This window comes from Nicotiana tomentosiformis, chromosome 1, assembly GCF_000390325.3.
Source record: "Nicotiana tomentosiformis chromosome 1, ASM39032v3, whole genome shotgun sequence".
Taxonomy (NCBI): domain Eukaryota; kingdom Viridiplantae; phylum Streptophyta; class Magnoliopsida; order Solanales; family Solanaceae; genus Nicotiana; species Nicotiana tomentosiformis.
The window spans coordinates 37,570,850-37,590,431 of record NC_090812.1 but is presented as its reverse complement, the minus strand read 5'-3'; the positions used below and the strand labels follow the sequence as shown (position 1 = coordinate 37,590,431).

The window sequence follows — 19,582 nt, the reverse complement described above, 5'->3', positions numbered from 1 at the left end:
CAAATCAGTAAATGCATCTGGCATTTTATTGGCTATATTCTGTAAATTGATGATCTTCTCGACCTCCTGATTACATATAGGGGTACGTGGATCAAAGTGAGATAATGATGAAACTTTCCACACAATTTCTCTTTTGATTTCCTTTTTCTCTCCCCCTAATTGTGGGAAATTTGTTTCATCAAATCGACAATATGCAAATCGAGCAGTAAATAAATCTCCCGTTAATGGTTCAAGATAGCGAATAATAGAGGGTGATTCAAACCCAACATATATTTCTAACCTTCTTTGCGGGCCCATCTTACTGCGCTTTTGTCACGCCCCAAAACCGAGGAGCGCGACCGGCAATCAACCGAGTGAACCCGACTGAGCAAGCCTATTAGATTTCATTCTATCCAAATTCATTCGTGAATAACGAGGAGATGTACTCTGTTAATCAAATACTGAAGAGATTTCATTAACCGCTTCCATTTCATTCCCATTAACAACATCATTCAATATTTCCAAATAGTACGAGTTTATAGATTTAATGAAAAATATATTGCTAAATACCAACAGTTCTAATCCAATTCCCAACATCAAATACCACCCACAACCTGTCCACGGAGCCTCTAAGTACAACTGAAAAGTAATATGGGAATGTCGGCAACAAGGCCCCAGTTATACCTCAACCACAAAGTACATGAGAAACAAAAGATACATGACCCCGAAATGAAGCGGGGCTCACCAAATCAACTGAAATGAGTGTACTGTTATCACTTATCAATGCCACCTGCTGTAGAACCACCTGCATCCATTAAAGATGCAGCGCCCCCAGCAAAAGGGACGTTAGTACTGTCGAATAGCACTAGTATGTATAGTTAGAAATCCTCTTTCAAAATAGAATGCCCATATGATCTATACGTGGAACACATAATATAATGTAATTGAAACAACCTGTACAAACAAGGACAACAAAAGGGGCACCTATTGTCTGCATTAATAATGTGTCTCGTTAGACCGTCCCTGGTGTTCACATATCATATTATACACTTATGCGTTTCATAGACCGTTCATCATGTTTATTCATACCGTACATCTATACCTCTTATACACAATGCACCTATGCATTTCATAGACCGTCCACATGATTTCATATCACAATGGATTTCATAACACAATGTACCTATGCGTTCATAGACCGTCCACATGATTTCATATCACAGTGTACCTATGCGTTCATAGACCGTCCACAAGATTTCATAACACAATGTACCTATGCGTTTCATAGACCGTCCAGAGGATTTCATAACACAATGTACATATGCGTTTCATAGACCGTCCACAGGATTTCATAGCACAATATACATATGCGTTTCATAGATAGTCCATAGGGTTTCATAACACAATATACCTATGCGTTTCACACACCGTCCATAGGGTTTCATAACATATTGGAAATAAAAGTACAAATATGTACATCTCATAACCTTTCACACCACTTATCACCTAGTCCGTACTTTCAACCACTTATAACATTATTATTTCATTGGCTCTCTTGGCCATACACATGATTCTTTATTCATAGCACAATGGCCGCATTTCATATTCCACACTTTCATTTCTTCCCTTTCATAGATCATCATCATAATTATCAACAAGTATAATATTTCGGAAATCACAACTTAAAATTCATTAGTAATGAAGGCTTTAAACACAATCGATTTCTTTCCAATAAATGGAGTACAATGATTGGCAATCGAAGTACGAGCTAAAATCTTACACAATTTTCACTCACGAATATGTAAAAACGCAAAACACATTGAATATTACTTACAAAGCATAACATTAGCTAAAACAGTCACATATGGGCATCGCTTGAGTTCATAAACTTTTAGCCGATTATATTGTCGAAGTTAATTTTGGAATAGTTGAGTCAAAGCTCATTTCATAATCTTTCTCACATTATTTCATTTCATTGGCACCATTGTTCACAAGTATAACTTTCACTATTGGCACGTTGGCCACACTTTATATTCTCAATTTACTAATTTCACTTCCAACCATCTTTATAGGTTATCAAGTATAAGACATTCCCAATCAAGACTTTAGGTACACATATGATCAAATAAGAGTCTTAAGAATATTGAGATTTTCTCACACAGTTTGGTATACTATCTTTCATTTGAAATACGATTCAAGCCACCACATTTTAATACACAACCCATACTTTGAAACTCACGGAAACATTATGGAATTTAATTCCAAGAGAGAAAGTTTAGCCAACATACCTCAATTGAGCTTTCCTTAAATTACTACAACGTTCCGAAAATTCTAGCAATCCCAATCTATTTGAGACATAACAAAATTGAACCATAATTATGAAGATATTCATGGTCTCAACTCATTTGAGCATTTTATCAAACACCAAGTGTGGATTAAGACTCAAGGTCCTTTTATGGAGGATTCCATCATCCCACAACCCAATATTTACCATTTTTAGCTCAACAATCTTTCTACACCCCTTGATAATACATGCATGTAAAATAAACAACCCTCTTGCTCAGAAATTATCTTGCTTATTACCCATTTCTAGACAAAATTCGAATTTGAGGGTTAGGGTGTAGAATCTTACCTCTAGGATAAAGACCTAGCGAGTTTCCCTCCTTAATCTTCCAAAACTTGAGCAAGAATTGAGAAATCAATTATTGAAGAACACATCCTCACTCTAGGGCACTCTCTCTCACTCTAAAATATAAGATTATACCTAAAAAATGACCCAAAAAGTGTATTTTACGGAATAGGGTCGGGTTTTAAAAACCCAAAAATGAAGCTGCGGAACAAGTTATGCGGTCGAAATCCTCAAACACGAAATCCTAGTCCGACACCATGAAATATTTTTTTCTTTGCAAATTTACCGAGCTTTACACTTAAGTTCTTTAAAAAACTTTGGGCTGTTACAGTTGTGGTGGTACTACTAGCACATATACAACACATCAAAAGATTTGTAGACGGACAATATTTAGTTCATGACCAAAATCTAATTGTGACGGAGAATATTTATTATAATGTGTCGGTCTGAGACGGATAAGTGATGCTGCGTGCAAGATAGCATGGCCCCAAACAGTAATGGACAATTTTGTTTTCATAAGTAGTGGTCTTGCTATCAACTGCAAACATTTAATAAATGACTCTGCAAGGCCACTTTGAGTATGAACATAAGCTACAGGATGTTCAATTTTTATCCCAAATGATAGACAGTAATCATCAAAAGCTTGAGATGAGAATTCTCCAGCATTATCAATACGAATAGCCTTTATAGGATAATTTGAGAATTGTGCCCTTAATCGAATTATTTAGGCTAATAACTTTGCAAACGCTAGGTTGCGAGATGATAGTAGGCACACATGAGACCATCTTGAAGACGCATTTATTAGGACCATAAAATATTTAAACAGTCTACTTGGTGGGTGAATAGGTCCACATATATCCCCATGTATACATTCTAAAAAGGCAGGGGATTTAAATGCCAACTTTCATTGGTGATGGTCTGGTGATCATTTTGCCTTGATAACAAACATCACAAGAAAATTCATTATTTCTAAGAATTTCCAGGTTCTTTAATGGATGCCCACTCGAATTTTCAGTAATTCGTCTCATCATTATTGATCGAGGATGGCCCAAACGGCTATGCCAAAGCACGAAAGTATTTGAATCCGCAAACTTCTGGTTTACGATAGAGTGTACTTCAACTGTACTAATTTTTGAATAGTATAAGCCAGAAGATAAAGTTGGTAACTTCTCTACAATGCATTTCTGGCCAGAAATATTCTTTGCAATACAAAGATATTCCACGTTCATTTCATATATTGTCTCAACATAATACCTATTTCGGCGGATATCTATAAAACCCAACAAGTTTATTCGGGACTTGGAGGAGAACAATGCATTGTCGATAATAAGTTTTGTTCCCTTAGACAGAAATATAATGGCTCTTTCAGAGCCTTCAATCAAACTTATATTACCAAAAATTGTGGAAACATTTGCTTTTTCTTTATGCAAATAAGAAAAATATTTCTGATCCTTGAATATGGCATGAGTTGTTCCACTATCAATTATACAAATATCTTCATGATTGGTCTTTGATCCAAACATAATTTGAGGATTATCCTTATTCTTCAAAATGCATAAATAAAATATATTATAGTAAACATCATTATCAAAGCATAACTTTTATTTATGTACAACAATTACATAACCATATTATCTACTACAAACAACCAAAATTAAAATATTTACATTTCTACAGATTCACTACCGATCATATGACTTGTTTCTCCTCCTTGGAGTGCAAAGTAATCAGCTACATCCAAATACATGAAGTCTATATTATCTTCAGAAATAAAATTTGCTTCAGCATTTTTCTTTGTCTTCTTCAGGGAGGCTTGATAAAACTCAACCAGGTGATTTGGCGTATGACATGTATGTGACCAATGTCCTTTTCCTCCACATCTATAGCATTCGTTTTCTGGCTTTGCTGCTTGCACCGCTTCATGCTTTTGTTCCTTTCTTTTTCCACTGCTGGTGGTGAGGAGGGTTCTTTGGTGCATTATTATTACCATGATTAAAGTTTCCTCCACGACCATGACCACGACTGGGGCCACGTCCTCTTCCACGCTTAGCTTGGTGAAAGTTCGTCTCATTCACTTCAAGAATGGACAAGAACCAGTAGGTCGGCTTTATATTTTTTTATTAATAGCCCATTATGTTGCTCGGCTACAAGAAGATGTGAGAAAAGTTTAGAATACTTTTTGAATCCCATCTCTCGATATTGCTGCTGCAGGAGCATATTCGAGGCATGAAAAGTGGTGAAAGTTTTCTCCAACATATCATGATTAGTAATATTATCACCACATAGTTTCAATTGGGAAATAATTCTGAATATGGCAGAAGTATACTCACTGATAGATTTAAAATCTTGTAGCCTTAGATGAGTCCACTCATAACGTGCATGTGGAAAAACGACCATCTTCAGGTGGTCATATCTATCTTTCAAATTATTCCACAGTATGACTGGATCTTTAACAGTAAGATATTCCATTTTCAAACCCTCATCAAGGTGATGGCGTAGGAATATCATTGCTTTGGCACGGTCTTAGTTTGATGTCTGGTTTTTATCCTTGATGGTGTCTTCCAGACCCATCGCATCAAGATCAATTTCGGCATCAAGCACCCAAGACATGTAGCTTTTGCCCGATATATCGAGGGCTACAAACTCAAGTTTAGAAAGATTTGACATTATTTAGAAAAAGAAAGTTCGTATCTCTGATACTTTCAGAGTATTTTCTCGAGATGGCAGAGTCTCGTGCTGATAACGTGCTATAAAATAAAGATTGTAAAGTAAAGATAAGTATAGGGAGAAACTGATATATTATTCAAATTTCAATCTTATGTACATAATGAACTGAAAACTCCTCTATTTATAGAAGAAAGGAAGCAACTGCGACGCTTTTCAGGAAGCAGCTGCAAGGCTTTTATTTAGCTACTTGTAAGCTGTCTACATGAGGTGCTTGCAACCTGCATGTTTAATAAGAAGTTGCTGCAAATCATTTCATTGAGCTGCTTTCAACCTGACTACATCACTGCTTGCAGATAAAACAGATTACTAAATGGATAATCTATAGCGGAGTAATAAATGTACATACACAATAATTATTTTCATAACAATTTATAGACATTAGTAATAAATACAATTTTTTCTTCCCTACAATAATCTATTGCAGTATGTCTCCTTAAACCCTTTTGCAGTAGTCTACTCGCCTCTTCTTTAAACCTCTTTTTAGTTTTTTCTCTTTCACCCCTTCACTTCTTCTTCGCCTCTTAAAGCCGTTGAGAGACCCGCCGCCGAAACTCCTCCTTTTCGGCGACGAGGAGAACATCCAAAACCTAATTCCTCTTTCATTCTCCTCCTTCTGAGTTCCGTTTTCTGCCATGGCTATGGATGGAGAACAGTCACACAAATCTCACAGGTCACGTCAATCTGGTCCAACCGCCAAGAAAAAATCAAAGTCCGATAAGAAAAAGAAAGGTGCTTCCGACGAAAATCAAAAGCAACATAACCCTAAGGTACTCCCATTCTTTTCTATTTTCTTAATTATTTTTTGTTCTTATATTGTTATGTGCCTGGTTCGTCAACTCTATGTGGCTACAAGTCCGAAGTGTTAGTTTTGTTTAAATAATAGTTGTAATTATTAGTGACTTATACTGTAAATGTGTAGGCATTTGCATTTAATTCGACAGTAAAAGCAAAGAAACTGCAAGCACGAGCTACAGAGAAGGAACAGAAGAGGCTTCATGTCCCGACAATTGATCGGTCCACTGGAGAACCAGCTCCATATGTAATTGTAGTGCAGGGACCTCCCAAGGTTGTTGATATCATGTTTTTGTCATACACAGCTTTGGTTAGATGTCGGGTTTTAGATTTGATGTTCTTATGGATTATGCTATTATAGGTTGGGAAGTCACTGCTAATTAAGACTCTTGTGAAGCATTATACGAAGCAAAATTTACCTGAAGTTCGAGGTCCCATCACTATAGTGTCAGGTATGGATTTCCATCAATTTTGCATCCCTTTTCACTGAATGCTTACTTTACTTGAGCCTTGTTCTTAAAGCCCCGAAAGCATATTTTGGTTCTTTTCTATGCAATTTGCCTTTGGTAATATTGGTAATATTTAGAAGTAAGACATGTTTTTGTTTTTGGTCCCAAAATAAGGTGTCAGCTTAATCAATTAACAAAATAGCTATACATGCAGCATTGCCATAACCATACTCTATTTTAGTTTACTTGGATAACCAAATTCTATTTTAGTTTACTTGGTTCTTTTGTATTGGAAAATTATCGAATTCATTTGTGAATCTGTAGGTAAGCAGAGACGTTTGCAGTTTATAGAGTGTCCAAATGATATCAATGGAATGATTGATGTGGCAAAGTTTGCGGATTTGGCATTACTTCTCATTGATGGTAGCTATGGCTTTGAAATGGTGAGCTTTTGTTTTTTAAGAATGAGAGAGACTATAGGATAATATAAGATTGTTCTAGTGTTCTCTCATTGAGTATGTAGCAACTCCTCTAATCTATGGATGGATTCAGAGTGAGTTAGGTGAGATTTAATTATACGCTGATCCTATTATCATTAATGTAATGTTCTTGAATTTTCTGTCTTTCAAATTTATCCTATTTGTCCCATTTTACTTGACATGCCTTTTCTCATGACATGCAAAAATTATTAATTCTTTTAGAGATCATAATATATTATAACACTATGCATCCTTTACGAGTTTCAAGATTCAAGAATTAAATCTAAACCATGATATCCACAATGACACCTAATCACATTCAATAACTAGTTTCAATTTTGTCTTCTAACTCTATCACTTCAATATGCAAGTCATGCTAACTATTTTATTGTGTGCTTGATCAAAATCTCTCACAGAATAGCAGAGGGAGTATCAGTTTGATTCCTTCACCAACTTAATTTGTTATCTTAAAATTGCCATTTGTTGCATTCTTCTGTCTTGGTCACCAATGGAATGTGGTTAATTGCGGGGGTTATATTCTTTCTCTAGTACCTTTCACATTTACTTATTGGTGATTGCTGCCAACTTAACCGCCTCTAAGGAAAAGGAATTTTTTCAGCTGCTATTAATTTGTTGGTAGACCTTGTGATTGGCTTAATTACTTTTGCAGGAGACCTTTGAATTCCTTAACATAATGCAAAATCATGGATTTCCTAAAGTTATGGGCGTTCTTACACATCTTGACCAGTTCAAGGATGTTAAGAAGCTTAAAAAGACAAAGCAACGGTTAAAGCATAGATTCTGGACTGAGATATATGACGGAGCTAAATTATTTTATTTGTCTGGTCTTATCCATGGGAAGTAAGTCACTGGCTTCCATATTTGAAAATGACACGTGTAGCATGCAGCGATAATTTAGTGGAATATTTCAATTTAGTTTCTGAAACAACTTTTTAAATGTGTAGGTACTCTAAACGTGAAGTGCATAATCTTGCGCGGTTTATCTCTGTCATGAAGTTTCCTCCTTTGTCCTGGCACATGTCCCATCCTTACATTGTTGCAGATCGATTTGAAGATGTAACTCCTCCCGAAAAAGTGCGCATGGACAGCAAGTGTGACAGGAATGTCATTCTGTACGGTTATCTTCGTGGATGTAATTTGATGAAAGGAGCAAAGGTCTGTGATGTGAATGCTTTATTTCTTTTTTCTTTTCAATTATTTGTCAGAGAATAACCTTTAGTGCTACTTGTGATGTAAAATTGTGATATCACTAAGAACTGGTTAAAGCAAAGATTCATGTCCTTTGAGGTCAATTGCAAGTTATATAGCTGCTGAGAGATCGCATAGCAATATGCCTAAAGTCTTATGAATTCTGGTTGGCTCTATCGGGCTACAAATAGATAAACTCTAAGAGTGACAATGCCTTGGAGCTGGTTCAAAGACTTAGAGAAAATCATCACACTTAACATTCGAATGCATATCGTGTATCTAATGGATATAATTGTTGGCACTCCCTCTTTAGTTTGGGAAATTTCTAGAGCCATGCCGGCCTGTAGAGTGTGGACCTTTTGGAATGAAAAGAATAGAAGGTTCTTTGAAGACAAGACTACAACAGTACATATTTTGAAGTATAGGTGCTCAGTGCTGTCAAAGATAAAAAGCTCTAAAAAGTGCTCTAGGTTTATTGGGGCTTTAATCAAAACAAACTTAAAGTGTGGGCTTTTAGTAAAAAAATGCGCAATGAAGGTAAAAAATAAAAGTATAGATGTAATTCAAGAACAAAGTAACAAATTTATTCATGATGTTTCCTTTATAGCTAATACATTTCTGATTATGTTTGTTGTTTAGTGCCACTTGATTCAGGATAACATGTCTTAGTGCCTTGCCTTAGGCTGAAGCACAACTTAAGCAACGCGAAGCGCCCTCCCTGAGCTTTTCCGAGCTAGCTTAAGCTAAATGAGCCTTTGACAACACTGAAGGTGCTTAGGACCTTTGGCTTTTTGGCGTAAACGTAGCGTCATATATGAGAAGGAAAATATGATAGACTCGATCAATCTTTTGCAGATTTTGTACAAGGAACCTTTTGTAGCGTCCAACACTAGCTTAGTGCTTGGGTATTTCAATTGTGAATAATACTTGATTGTCAAAAAAGCTCGTGAATTCTACTGGTAGATGTTCTAGTAAAAGGGTGAAAAATGATGGACCTTTCATAACAGAGTGGAAAAGATCGGAAAAAGATGCCTTTGGGATAAAAACTCAATGACTTGTATAATGACTCATGTGAGGACAGTGTCATTTTATTTTTATCTAGTTGTTTTGTTAAGGTGTTTCAGCTAGTGAGTTAACAGTTTATTTCTCTCTTGTCCATATTCTAAAACTGCTTCATAATATGACCAGGTGCATATTGCTGGTGTTGGTGATTATAGTTTGGCTGGTATAACAGCGAGGACAGTGTCATTTTATTTTTATCTAGTTGTTTTGTTAAGGTGTTTCAGCTAGTGAGTTAACAGTTTATTTCTCTCTTGTCCATATTCTAAAACTGCTTCATAATATGACCAGGTGCATATTGCTGGTGTTGGTGATTATAGTTTGGCTGGTATAACAGCGTTAGCTGATCCGTGCCCTCTACCATCTGCTGCCAAGAAGAAGGGGCTAAGGGACAAGGAAAAACTGTTTTATGCCCCCATGTCGGGATTGGGTGATCTTCTCTACGACAAAGATGCTGTGTATATAAACATAAATGATCACTTTGTCCAGTTCTCTAAGGTTGATGAAACAGCTGCTGTTGGGGCTCGCAACGGTACTAATTTCCACTATGTTATTAAGAATCCCAAATTTTCTTTTCTTTTCTTTTTTAAAATGAAGAATTCCAAATTTTCTTAGCTTATGGGAAATTCACATTCCCTTATGAGTTCAGCAAGATACGCGATATGCTTCAGGATGTCTTCCGATATCTGGAATTTAAGTTTTTACTTGTGTCTTGATAGTTTGAGTTGATATTTTTGTATATAGTACATCATTCGGGAAAAGAGTTTGGTTGGCTGATTAATATTCTTCTTTAGCAGCACTGATCATTTAGAAATGTGTAAGACGCGGTTTTAAGTAGAAATCCTGTTTTTCAGCTCTCTTGATGAATGCTATCTCTTCTGTAGCTCATTTTTCGTTGTAGCTAAATTTGCTTCTATTACCAATTAATAGGCCTTGAGTGTCATTGCCTTCCTTTGCTTGCTCTGGGTTCCTTCCATTCAATCAGTTACTCATCATAATTTTTGGGTAAACTCTACTTATTATCGGTCAAGCGACTTAATGGGACCAAACTTTGATCATAAGTTGACTCTTGTGGTGGTGTGTCTGTGCCGTCCATTTTCCCCAACTTCTTTGTCTGTCTCTCTCTTTATCCCCTGCTCTTGTGTATCATATCGGATCACATAATGGACAATGAAGAACTCTTGACTAGAGCCAAGCTACACTGCTGATCAGATGTTAACGTGCGGAGGAGTATGCTATTTGCTTAGATGGTGTTAGAAGTTGTTGAGAATTCCAATATGTTGTAACAATTGAATATGCCTTTTTACCATTGCTTAGATATCAATAGGATAGGAATGGTCATTGATAACCTTATGATCAATAGTAGTTTGTTGGATTCTGTGCATTTTTACTTAGCTGTCCAGTTGAAAAGAAAAATTGAATTATGTCACTATCACTTTTCTACCATGTTGTTAAGAAAAATATTATATACATTCATCAGACAACATTAGGTGGATGACAATAGAAACTAATATATGTAAATAATAAGAGAAGAATAGGATTAAGTTAAGCACGATTTTTTTTTTACCTTGCATGGATATTAATAAAACATCTCACCTGTGTCATGCATGGATTTGCGACTAGTTTTCTTAATAATTTTGGATGACCAAATTATTGGATGTTGAGATCACCTTTTTCCTACATGCTATATGGTTTTTTTCTAAAGTTACGACTTTTGGCAAGTCATTTTTCCACTGACCAGTATTATCTTTGTAATCAGGGAAGGACAACGATATTGGCGAGGTTTTAGTTAAGTCACTTCAGAACACGAAATATTCGATTGATGAGAAGTTAGAAAATAGTTTTATTTCCCTTTTTGGGAAAAAACCTATTCTTTCCTCAGCAAATCCTGAAGCTGATCAAACTTATGATTTGGAGCCTGCGGAGCGAGATCAGTCTGGGTTAGAACTCAACAGCGGGGAATCAGATAAAGACGATGATGTTGAAGATTTGAATGAGTTGGAACAACTACGGTTAGAGGGAACTCATTCAAGGGATTCAAAGAAGAGAACTTCTGATGATAGCTCGGAGGAAGAAAATACTATTGGATCTGAGAAGCACCCAGGATCCAGTAGTAGTTTCAGGGAACATGTTGATTTCCATGATGGAAGGATGAGAAGAAAAGCTATCTTTGATGATGATAATGATTTTGATGAAAAGGTAAGCTGATGACATTCATGGTCTTGTTCCTGTCCTTCCTGTTGTACCTCATCTTGTCTATGGGGTGTTTGTGTATTGCGGATAAAAATCAAGAAGACGGGTATCTGTACCAGAATATTTAGGAGGAAGAGCGCTACCTAGTACCATGGAAGCTTTTGCCTCCTTTTTCTCTGGTTTGGAGAAATCTAATAAACCTGTTGCCTTCCACCTCTGTAAGAGCCTCTGAGAAGTGTGCCAGGTTTCCCGGGGGGATCTTTGCTTAGAGAACACAGTGCTTTCTAAAGCTCATCAATTACCCTTTCTAATCATTGATGTAAACTTTAGCAGCGTATTATTGTTCACATGTTAATTAAGATTAATTTGTATAGGTTGTTACATCTTCACTTATTGACATGCACTGAACTTAGTAAGTTACTCTCTCATATATCCTGGTTCAAATTGCGGTGGAATTGGAGTTTGAAATGCGTGTATGTTGTATTTATGCTATATCATTTGATCCAGGATTATAATGAAGAAGATGGTGACGAGGATGAACAGGACGAGGAAGCACAAGATGATATAGAGGACACTGATGAGGAAAATGAAGCTTATCAAAATTCTGGGGAAGATGATGATTTCGATGCAGATGGTAGGTTTTTGATCTTCATTTAGTATTGGCATCATCCATTGGGTACTTTGATCTCCATTTAATATTTCATCATCCTCTAGGCATTGGTGTAAGTAAAGTTCCTAACTTGCTGTAAAGTAGCTCGTATTCTTTCCAACCCTTTCCTAATTACTCCAAATCTTTCATTTGTTACGGGATCCGTTTGTTTTTCTTTTAGTTGGAGAGGACATGGGCAATGCTTCAAGATGGAAAGAGTTCCTGTTGGAAAGGACACGTGAGCGCCAAAATGTTAATCTTATGCAGCTTGTATATGGGGAAACTGAATCCAAGTCAACTACTAAAGCTGGGTTGCAGCTTGGCACTGAAAATGATGATAGTGATACTGAGTTCTTCATGCCAAAAGGGGAAGGAACTAAGGTTTGTCCTTATACAGCACATCAAATAATAACGCTTTTGGCCCCATGGTAGTTTTGCTTTTGGCCCATGTTATATCCAGCACATTGAGTGTTAAATTTGATGAAATATGCGTAATGGAATCATCATTTATATAATTAGGGTATGATTTAAGAGTATCTGTTAACTTTAGTCTAAAAGATCGACAAAGGAGAGTTATTATTAATGGCTCAATCATGTGACTTCCATGTCTTTTACCCTGTATTTTGAGGGTATCTTGATTTAGAAAAGTGATTTAATATCTTTAAATTTGTCATTCCTGCTTTGCTGTTCTAAAGTATATGCAGTGGAAGTATCAAAATGACTTCACTGTAGCAGAAGACATGATAGTCATGTGGAGGGACCAAACCAAACATATCAAAAGATTGAAAGTAATAGACCAAAACTGTATTCATCAATAGTTGAGGGACCAAAGAAATTGCAATCTTCTCAATGCAATTATATATAGCTCTTCCGCTGTTGTAGTCATTTTTTATTTTACTGCTACCATTTTGGTAGGAGTTGAAATGAGCTGTCTAATTATTGCATCTGTTTATGCAGAAACCAGAAGAGCGGGTGAATGATGATAATATTGATGCTGAGGACTGCTCCAAATTTGTAAATTTTGCAGGTCAGAGTGACTGGAAGAGCCAAGAATCCATTGAAAGCATCCGTAGTCGTTTTGTCAGCAAAGGCTGGTCCAAAGCGGCTCGTGGAGGTGGCTCAAGAGATGTCGATGGTAATGGTGATGCTGGTGAGGATGGAGAGGATCTGTTTGGTGATTTTGAAGACTTGGAAACAGGTCAGAAGTATGAGAGCCATGCGATAGGTGATGCTGGAACTGGTGACATGACCCATAGGGATGATGAATCAGCAATTGAGGAGCGTAAGCTAAAGAAATTAGCACTTCGTGCAAAATTTGATGCTCAATATCCTTTTGTTACCTTCCTTCCTTTTTTTATCTTCATTCATCATCAAATAATTTTTGCTCTCCCTAAATTATGATGGGTTTTAGTAACAGTTATGTGTGATTTTCTGCTTTGTCATTGCAATTTGTTTTATGAGCTTAACTTCTATGTACATATGGTGGGTCTGATTCCTCCAATGAGGAGGATGAGGATATCAAACCAGACACAAAGTCTCATCGGGGTCAACCTGATGGAAATGGCTACTATGATAAGGTGAGCTTTTTGTCAATTACAGCCAACCATAAAGTGGGAATACTTTTACTTTGAGTTAATCATGCCTATTTTCACAGTTGAAGGAGGAGGTAGAGCTTCGGAAACAAGTTAATTTAGCAGCACTGAATGAACTTGATGAGGACACTCGGATAGAGGTAGAAGGTTTCAGAACAGGAACTTATCTTAGACTAGAAGTTCATGATGTCCCCTCTGAGATGGTCGAATATTTTGATCCTTGCCATCCTATTCTTGTTGGAGGTCTAGCACTTGGGGAAGAAAATGTTGGATACATGCAGGTAAAAGCTCCTCTTTGGTTATGTCCAATTCGTTTCTTTTTTCCTCTTAGTGTTTATTTACCCCGTAAGATGGCTATTCAATTTTCCATCCAATTGTTATATAAACAGATCAAAGAACTCTTATTCACTTCTTTAGAAGTCTGTCTCACCTTACCAAAAAGAAGTTTGTCTCTCCTCTCCAATTTTTTTATGAGTAAAACTTGAACATTTTATTATAAGCTGTCAGTTATGAACAGGTTTTATGGATGGATTATAAATTGCCAGTCAGAGAGGCCATAACATAGTTATGGAATTATGAACGCTAGAAGACACACCAGACGGCTCAGATAGGGTCATAAGAGAGAAGTGTAACCTGAAACAATTTTTTGGGAGCCTATCATAGTTTTTTTTTAACAGAAAGAAAGCCATTAGTTTGCCCCAGGAAGAACTAGCATGTCCATTAGGTTTGTTTGATTAACACGATATCTTTTCCTAGTCCCTGATAAAAAAAAGGATATCTTTTGCTGGTAATAAGATATTTACACCTCTTGTCAAAATTATATTATTGAGGTTTAGCTAGGTGTAAAGCTTTCCTTGTTTCAAGTAAATCCCCTTTAACTAGCAAACTTCTGAACATGTGACAGCTTTAGGTTATAAGACCCTGACTGGTGGTCCCTGTTACTCAACAGCTTATCTGCAAGTATAAGAGACTACTGAAAAAAAGGAGTGAAAGGCTCTGCCACTGTCAATTATTTTTGCAGTATGCTAGCATGAATCATAATAGAAAAAGAAAAATGTTTCTCTAGCATAAAAGACATGATTGTAAAAGTTAATGCATCGTGGTGTATTTTAGCATTTATCAATGTTAAGGCCTTATTTGGTATGTAAATCATAGTGGTGAATGGAAAATCTTAATTATGATTTCTGAATGAGTGCCTAGTTGCATTCTGATACTACTGGAAAAACTGTTTTTTTTTCAGGTTCGGCTGAAGCGGCACAGGTGGCACAAGAAAGTGCTGAAGACTAGGGATCCAATTATTGTTTCTATTGGATGGAGGCGCTACCAAACTGTACCTATTTATGCTATTGAGGATCAAAATGGCCGTCATCGTATGCTCAAGTACACTCCTGAACACATGCATTGTCTGGCAATGTTTTGGGGTCCTCTTGTGCCTCCACACACTGGAATGATCGCTGTTCAAAACTTGTCAAACAATCAGGTAAGGTGTCAGTTATAGATGCCTATGATTGCTTTTAAGTACTTGTCAAACAATTAGGTAAGGTGTCAATTTTAGGTGCCTTGGCCTCTTTAATGGAAAGTTGGCTGGAAATGTATTCAGCAAGTACCAAGCTAACCTTGTTATGGTCCATTTCCCATTTTGCCTACCGATAGAAATTTTAGCTTTACAAGTCTAGCAATGCAAGCGCCCCCAGGTCTTTGATTTAGTGGTACGAGCACAATGCACGATGGTGTGGGTTAGGCGCACGCCACAGGTTCGAGCACTGCCATAGACAAAAGCTTGGTATTTAAGTGAAGAAAGATGGAGGAGGGTGGGCCAAACTTGCGCTACTGGCCCTCTAGGATTTCTCCATGATAAAAAAAAAGGTCCCTAACCAGTGTCCTCAAATTAATTGGGAACCATATGTTTAACCATAGATGGAAGAATCATCCGTGAGTACAGATTCATTTGTCTTCGCTAGATCGTAGTCTCCTTTAAATACTTATTGCATGATTTGCATAACATTTTACTGCCTCAGTTTATCTCATTGCTTCATGCTTTGGCCTTTTTCCTGCAATCTCCTCAATATGCCTTAGACTTCTTTCTTGCAATCTCTTAATTTACTAACTTAGGTTTGTAACTTTACCATGATTGATGGTGCTCTACTCTGTCATAAAGGTTTGAAGTCCTTTTTTGCTATTTGTTTATATTCGATACGTATAAAATTGTCATGTTCACATCTTAGTCTCTTAACTACCTCTTTGATTATTCATTAGCACTATACAAGAAAAACTTTCACCTCATGGTAGATAAGTTTCCCGTCTTTTGAGAAGCTCCCTCCACCTAGAGAGAAATTCTGTAGCTTGAAAAACTTATGGGGTCTCATGTTCTAGAAGTGATAACATAATTTATATGGTCATATTCTGTGGTTGTGCACTCATCACCTGGCCCATCTATTTGATTTGTATTTTGCTTCATCTCACAACTCCCTCCACTAAAGAGTTCTTTGGTTCCGGAGCTTGGACAACTTGTGGGGTCTCATGTTCTAGAGGTGATGTTCTACTTTTACTTGAAACTTTGAGAATGTAACATAATGTGCAATGTGTAAAGCTGTCCTTGGCTATTGATTTATGCATAGTGAAAGGTGTATAGTCATTCTGGTAAGGATCTGACTCTATTAATGCTAGGGTGTTTTTCATGTTCTGATTTTCTTCTTTGATTGTATATGAAGTTGGATTTGTGTTAAGTGTTGTCAGGCTCCTTTTCAATTCTTTAGAAGAACTTGGTAACTATTGTAAAGTTTGAAGAGCTTACAAATCCTATGCTATATCATAGTGAGGCAATTTCATAATTAATAACTGAGAGAAGCTTTATCAATAAACAATCCTATGCTATATCAAAGAACAAATTCCTTTTTTTTCTAACTTCTGGTTACTTTTTGCTGATTTGGGGATGGGGAGCAGAGAGAGGGGGTGGGAGATCTGCAGTCAATTTGCTGCAAATACAGGTTGATCCTGATTGTTCTACCTTTGTCATCTTTATATCTTTTCAGGCATCCTTTAGAATCACTGCCACTGCAACTGTGCTAGAGTTCAACCATGCAGCACGAATAGTCAAAAAGATCAAGTTAGTTGGTCACCCATGTAAGATATTCAAGAAGACAGCACTTATCAAGGACATGTTCACGTCAGATCTTGAAATAGCTAGGTTTGAAGGTGCAGCTGTTCGAACTGTTAGTGGAATTCGCGGGCAAGTGAAAAAGGTAGTTTCCTACTTTTGAGTATCATTTGAGTGCTGTCTCGCTTTGCTTCCTGATTTTCTAGCTATGGATACTCGTGCTTGACTGTAAATTGACAGGACTTATTTAGATAAAACAATCAAGCCGAGAAGAATATATTTTCTTGTTACTTCCTCTAGATACCAACTTTTCATGTTCGCTCCCTCTTTTTCTGTAAATATTTAACCATTATCAAGCAATCTGGTATTAATTTTTTATTTTTTATTTTTAAATGTTACCTTCTCAAAATAAATAAATAAATCTTCTTTTACTATTTTCTGGGTTCAACACAATTTAACGAAATTACATCCTGATGGTATTGGAGAAATTTTGATCAGCGGAATAAACAGTATGAAATGTTACTTTGGAAATTCTGACCCCTGCTGATTGAAAGAAAAGAATAATTACACGTGTTGACTTGTTGAGACATAAGATATTTAGTATTTGAATATTCTGACAAAGCATGGACTTACACACATGACAAAGATAAATTTGTTGAAAAGAAAAAGGTGCAATGTGGGGTAACCAGGGGAAGAAGGGGACTTCATCCATGGTTACCTGCTCTGTTTTTCATTCGAGGTTTGTTCTGGACTCTCTTCTCTCGATACCCATGGGCTCCAATGGAGCATTAGTTTGTGGTCCTTGTAAATTCTAGCATAGACCTGGTATTTTCTTAACTGTATTTGTCACATTGTTTGGATGATGATGATTAGGGTGCCATATCTAAAAGTTGCACATGTTGCAAAATGCAAAGTGATTCCAGCAGAAAAAGTTGTGGAGATGTAGTTGGAGTAGTTCTTCCTGTTTAGGGGTTGGTTTACTCTTGTTTCCTGAATCTTTTCCCTACTTGCGCTGTTGGTGTTAATCTTAGGCTGCTAAAGAAGAGATTGGTAACCAACCCAAGAAGAAGGGTGGTAATGCCAAAGAAGGCATTGCTAGATGCACATTTGAGGATAAGATCCTCATGAGTGACATCGTTTTCTTGCGTGCTTGGACTCAAGTTGAAGTTCCTAGCTTCTACAATCCGTTGACAACAGCATTACAGCCTCGCGACAAAACTTGGCAAGGAATGAAAACAGTTGCTGAATTAAGGAGAGAACATAATCTGCCAGTGCCTTTTAACAAGGATTCATTATATAAGGTGAAACAAGTTATTTCAGGCGTTGTTAATAACTTCTTAATTACATTCAAAGTCTTTGTGTTGCATTTTTTTCCTGCTGACAGATGCCTCTCTGCTTGTCTTGTTGTTTGATCCCGCAGCCAATTGAACGAAAGCTGAAAAAGTTCAACCCCTTGGTAATTCCCAAAGCATTACAAAAAGATCTCCCCTTTGCCTCTAAGCCCAAGGATACTCCAGCTCGGAAGCGACCACCATTGGAAGGTCGGAGGGCTGTGGTGATGGAACCTCATGAGCGTAAAGTTCTTGCTAATATTCAACATCTTAGACTCATTCAGCATGAGAAGGTATGTTCTCTCCAACTGGAGCAGTGAACGCTCGGTTTTACTACTAGTACTTTTGTGGGTGTATAGGTTGTGGTCACTTGTCAATTAATACCAGCTATGAGCTCGTAAAGAGTTATTTGGTTAATTAGTCCATAAGTGACACAGTTCTCTTAGCCTCTCTACTATGTAATTTTTTACTGTCAGTCAAGCTTATATCTATTTGGATATGAGGTGTATGTTTCCCATCGTTTTAAATGCATTTTGCAGATGAAAAAGCGCAAGCTCAAAGAAGGAGAGAAGAAGAAAGCACTTGAAGCAGAAAGGATCAAGGAAGAGCAACTCTCAAAGAAGCGACAGAGAGAAGAGAGACGAGAAAGGTACCGTGTGCAGGATAAACTGAAGAAGAAAGCCCGCAGGGAATAGGGTCTTAGTTCTCCATAGATTGCCTGAAACAGTTTGCTGGAAGAACTGAAAGCTTGGTTGATTGCCAAACTTGGATCGGTATCATTTAACTTTGCATCATCAGTGGCGGCATGTTGTCATAAGCTAGATATGAGATGCGACTTCAACTTGTTTCGCCAACCAGTGGATCTTTTGCTATCCTTGGACCTCAGCCTCGTGGTGTACCATGAAATATTGGCCAGTTTTTTGTAGCTTAGGGAAAGTGCTAATATGTTATCACAAATCTGTACAAGATGTAATAGTGGCATGAATATGCAATGTAATGCTTCGTAAATCTGTTGCTCCTATTCTCATCTTTAATGTTTATGAAGTGGCACCTTAGTGCTTTATTTATTGGCTTCTCCTTATGTAGATGGAGAACTGTTTGTTATTCTTTGTAATATTACAAAAGGAATTCTAAATGTACACGTTTCATTTGAAACTGAAGACAAACGTTTCACATATAGCTAATAGTTCAACTCTATTACATGTTGCTAATATTATGAACTTATTGGCATGGCTAAATGTGGCTAGAAGTCAGTATTCTGTTCCATTGGATTAAGGTGATAATTTGTACTATTTGTTATTCCATTGGTGAGCACCCTCCATTTTCAACCTCTTGGTTGTGAGTTCGAGTTCCCCCAAGAGCGAGGTGGGGGGAGTTTTTGGAGGAAGGGAGCAGAG

At 37.0% G+C, this 19,582-nt stretch overlaps 1 protein-coding gene across 2 annotated transcripts; it reads left to right on the top strand.

The window, feature by feature from the left end:
* Positions 1 to 5,782: 5,782 nt before the first annotated feature.
* LOC104085243 (uncharacterized) lies at positions 5,783 to 19,382 on the top strand. Of its 2 annotated transcripts, XM_070181404.1 has the most exons (18): positions 5,786 to 6,102; positions 6,255 to 6,401; positions 6,489 to 6,579; positions 6,901 to 7,019; positions 7,726 to 7,916; positions 8,021 to 8,231; positions 9,615 to 9,855; positions 11,083 to 11,522; positions 12,024 to 12,150; positions 12,347 to 12,546; positions 13,123 to 13,494; positions 13,647 to 13,742; positions 13,820 to 14,038; positions 14,998 to 15,237; positions 16,790 to 16,999; positions 17,886 to 18,155; positions 18,275 to 18,478; positions 18,725 to 19,382. In XM_070181404.1, exons 1-18 carry the CDS (start codon positions 5,968 to 5,970, stop codon positions 18,878 to 18,880), a joined length of 3,669 nt encoding a protein of 1,222 aa, XP_070037505.1. In that variant the 5' UTR covers positions 5,786 to 5,967; the 3' UTR covers positions 18,881 to 19,382. The 2 variants fall into 2 exon arrangements, with proteins under 2 accessions (XP_070037507.1, XP_070037505.1); XM_070181406.1 differs by lacking the exons at positions 17,886 to 18,155; positions 18,275 to 18,478; positions 18,725 to 19,382 and adding an exon at positions 17,728 to 17,872 and having other exon boundaries at positions 5,783 to 6,102.
* Positions 19,383 to 19,582: the final 200 nt, after the last annotated feature.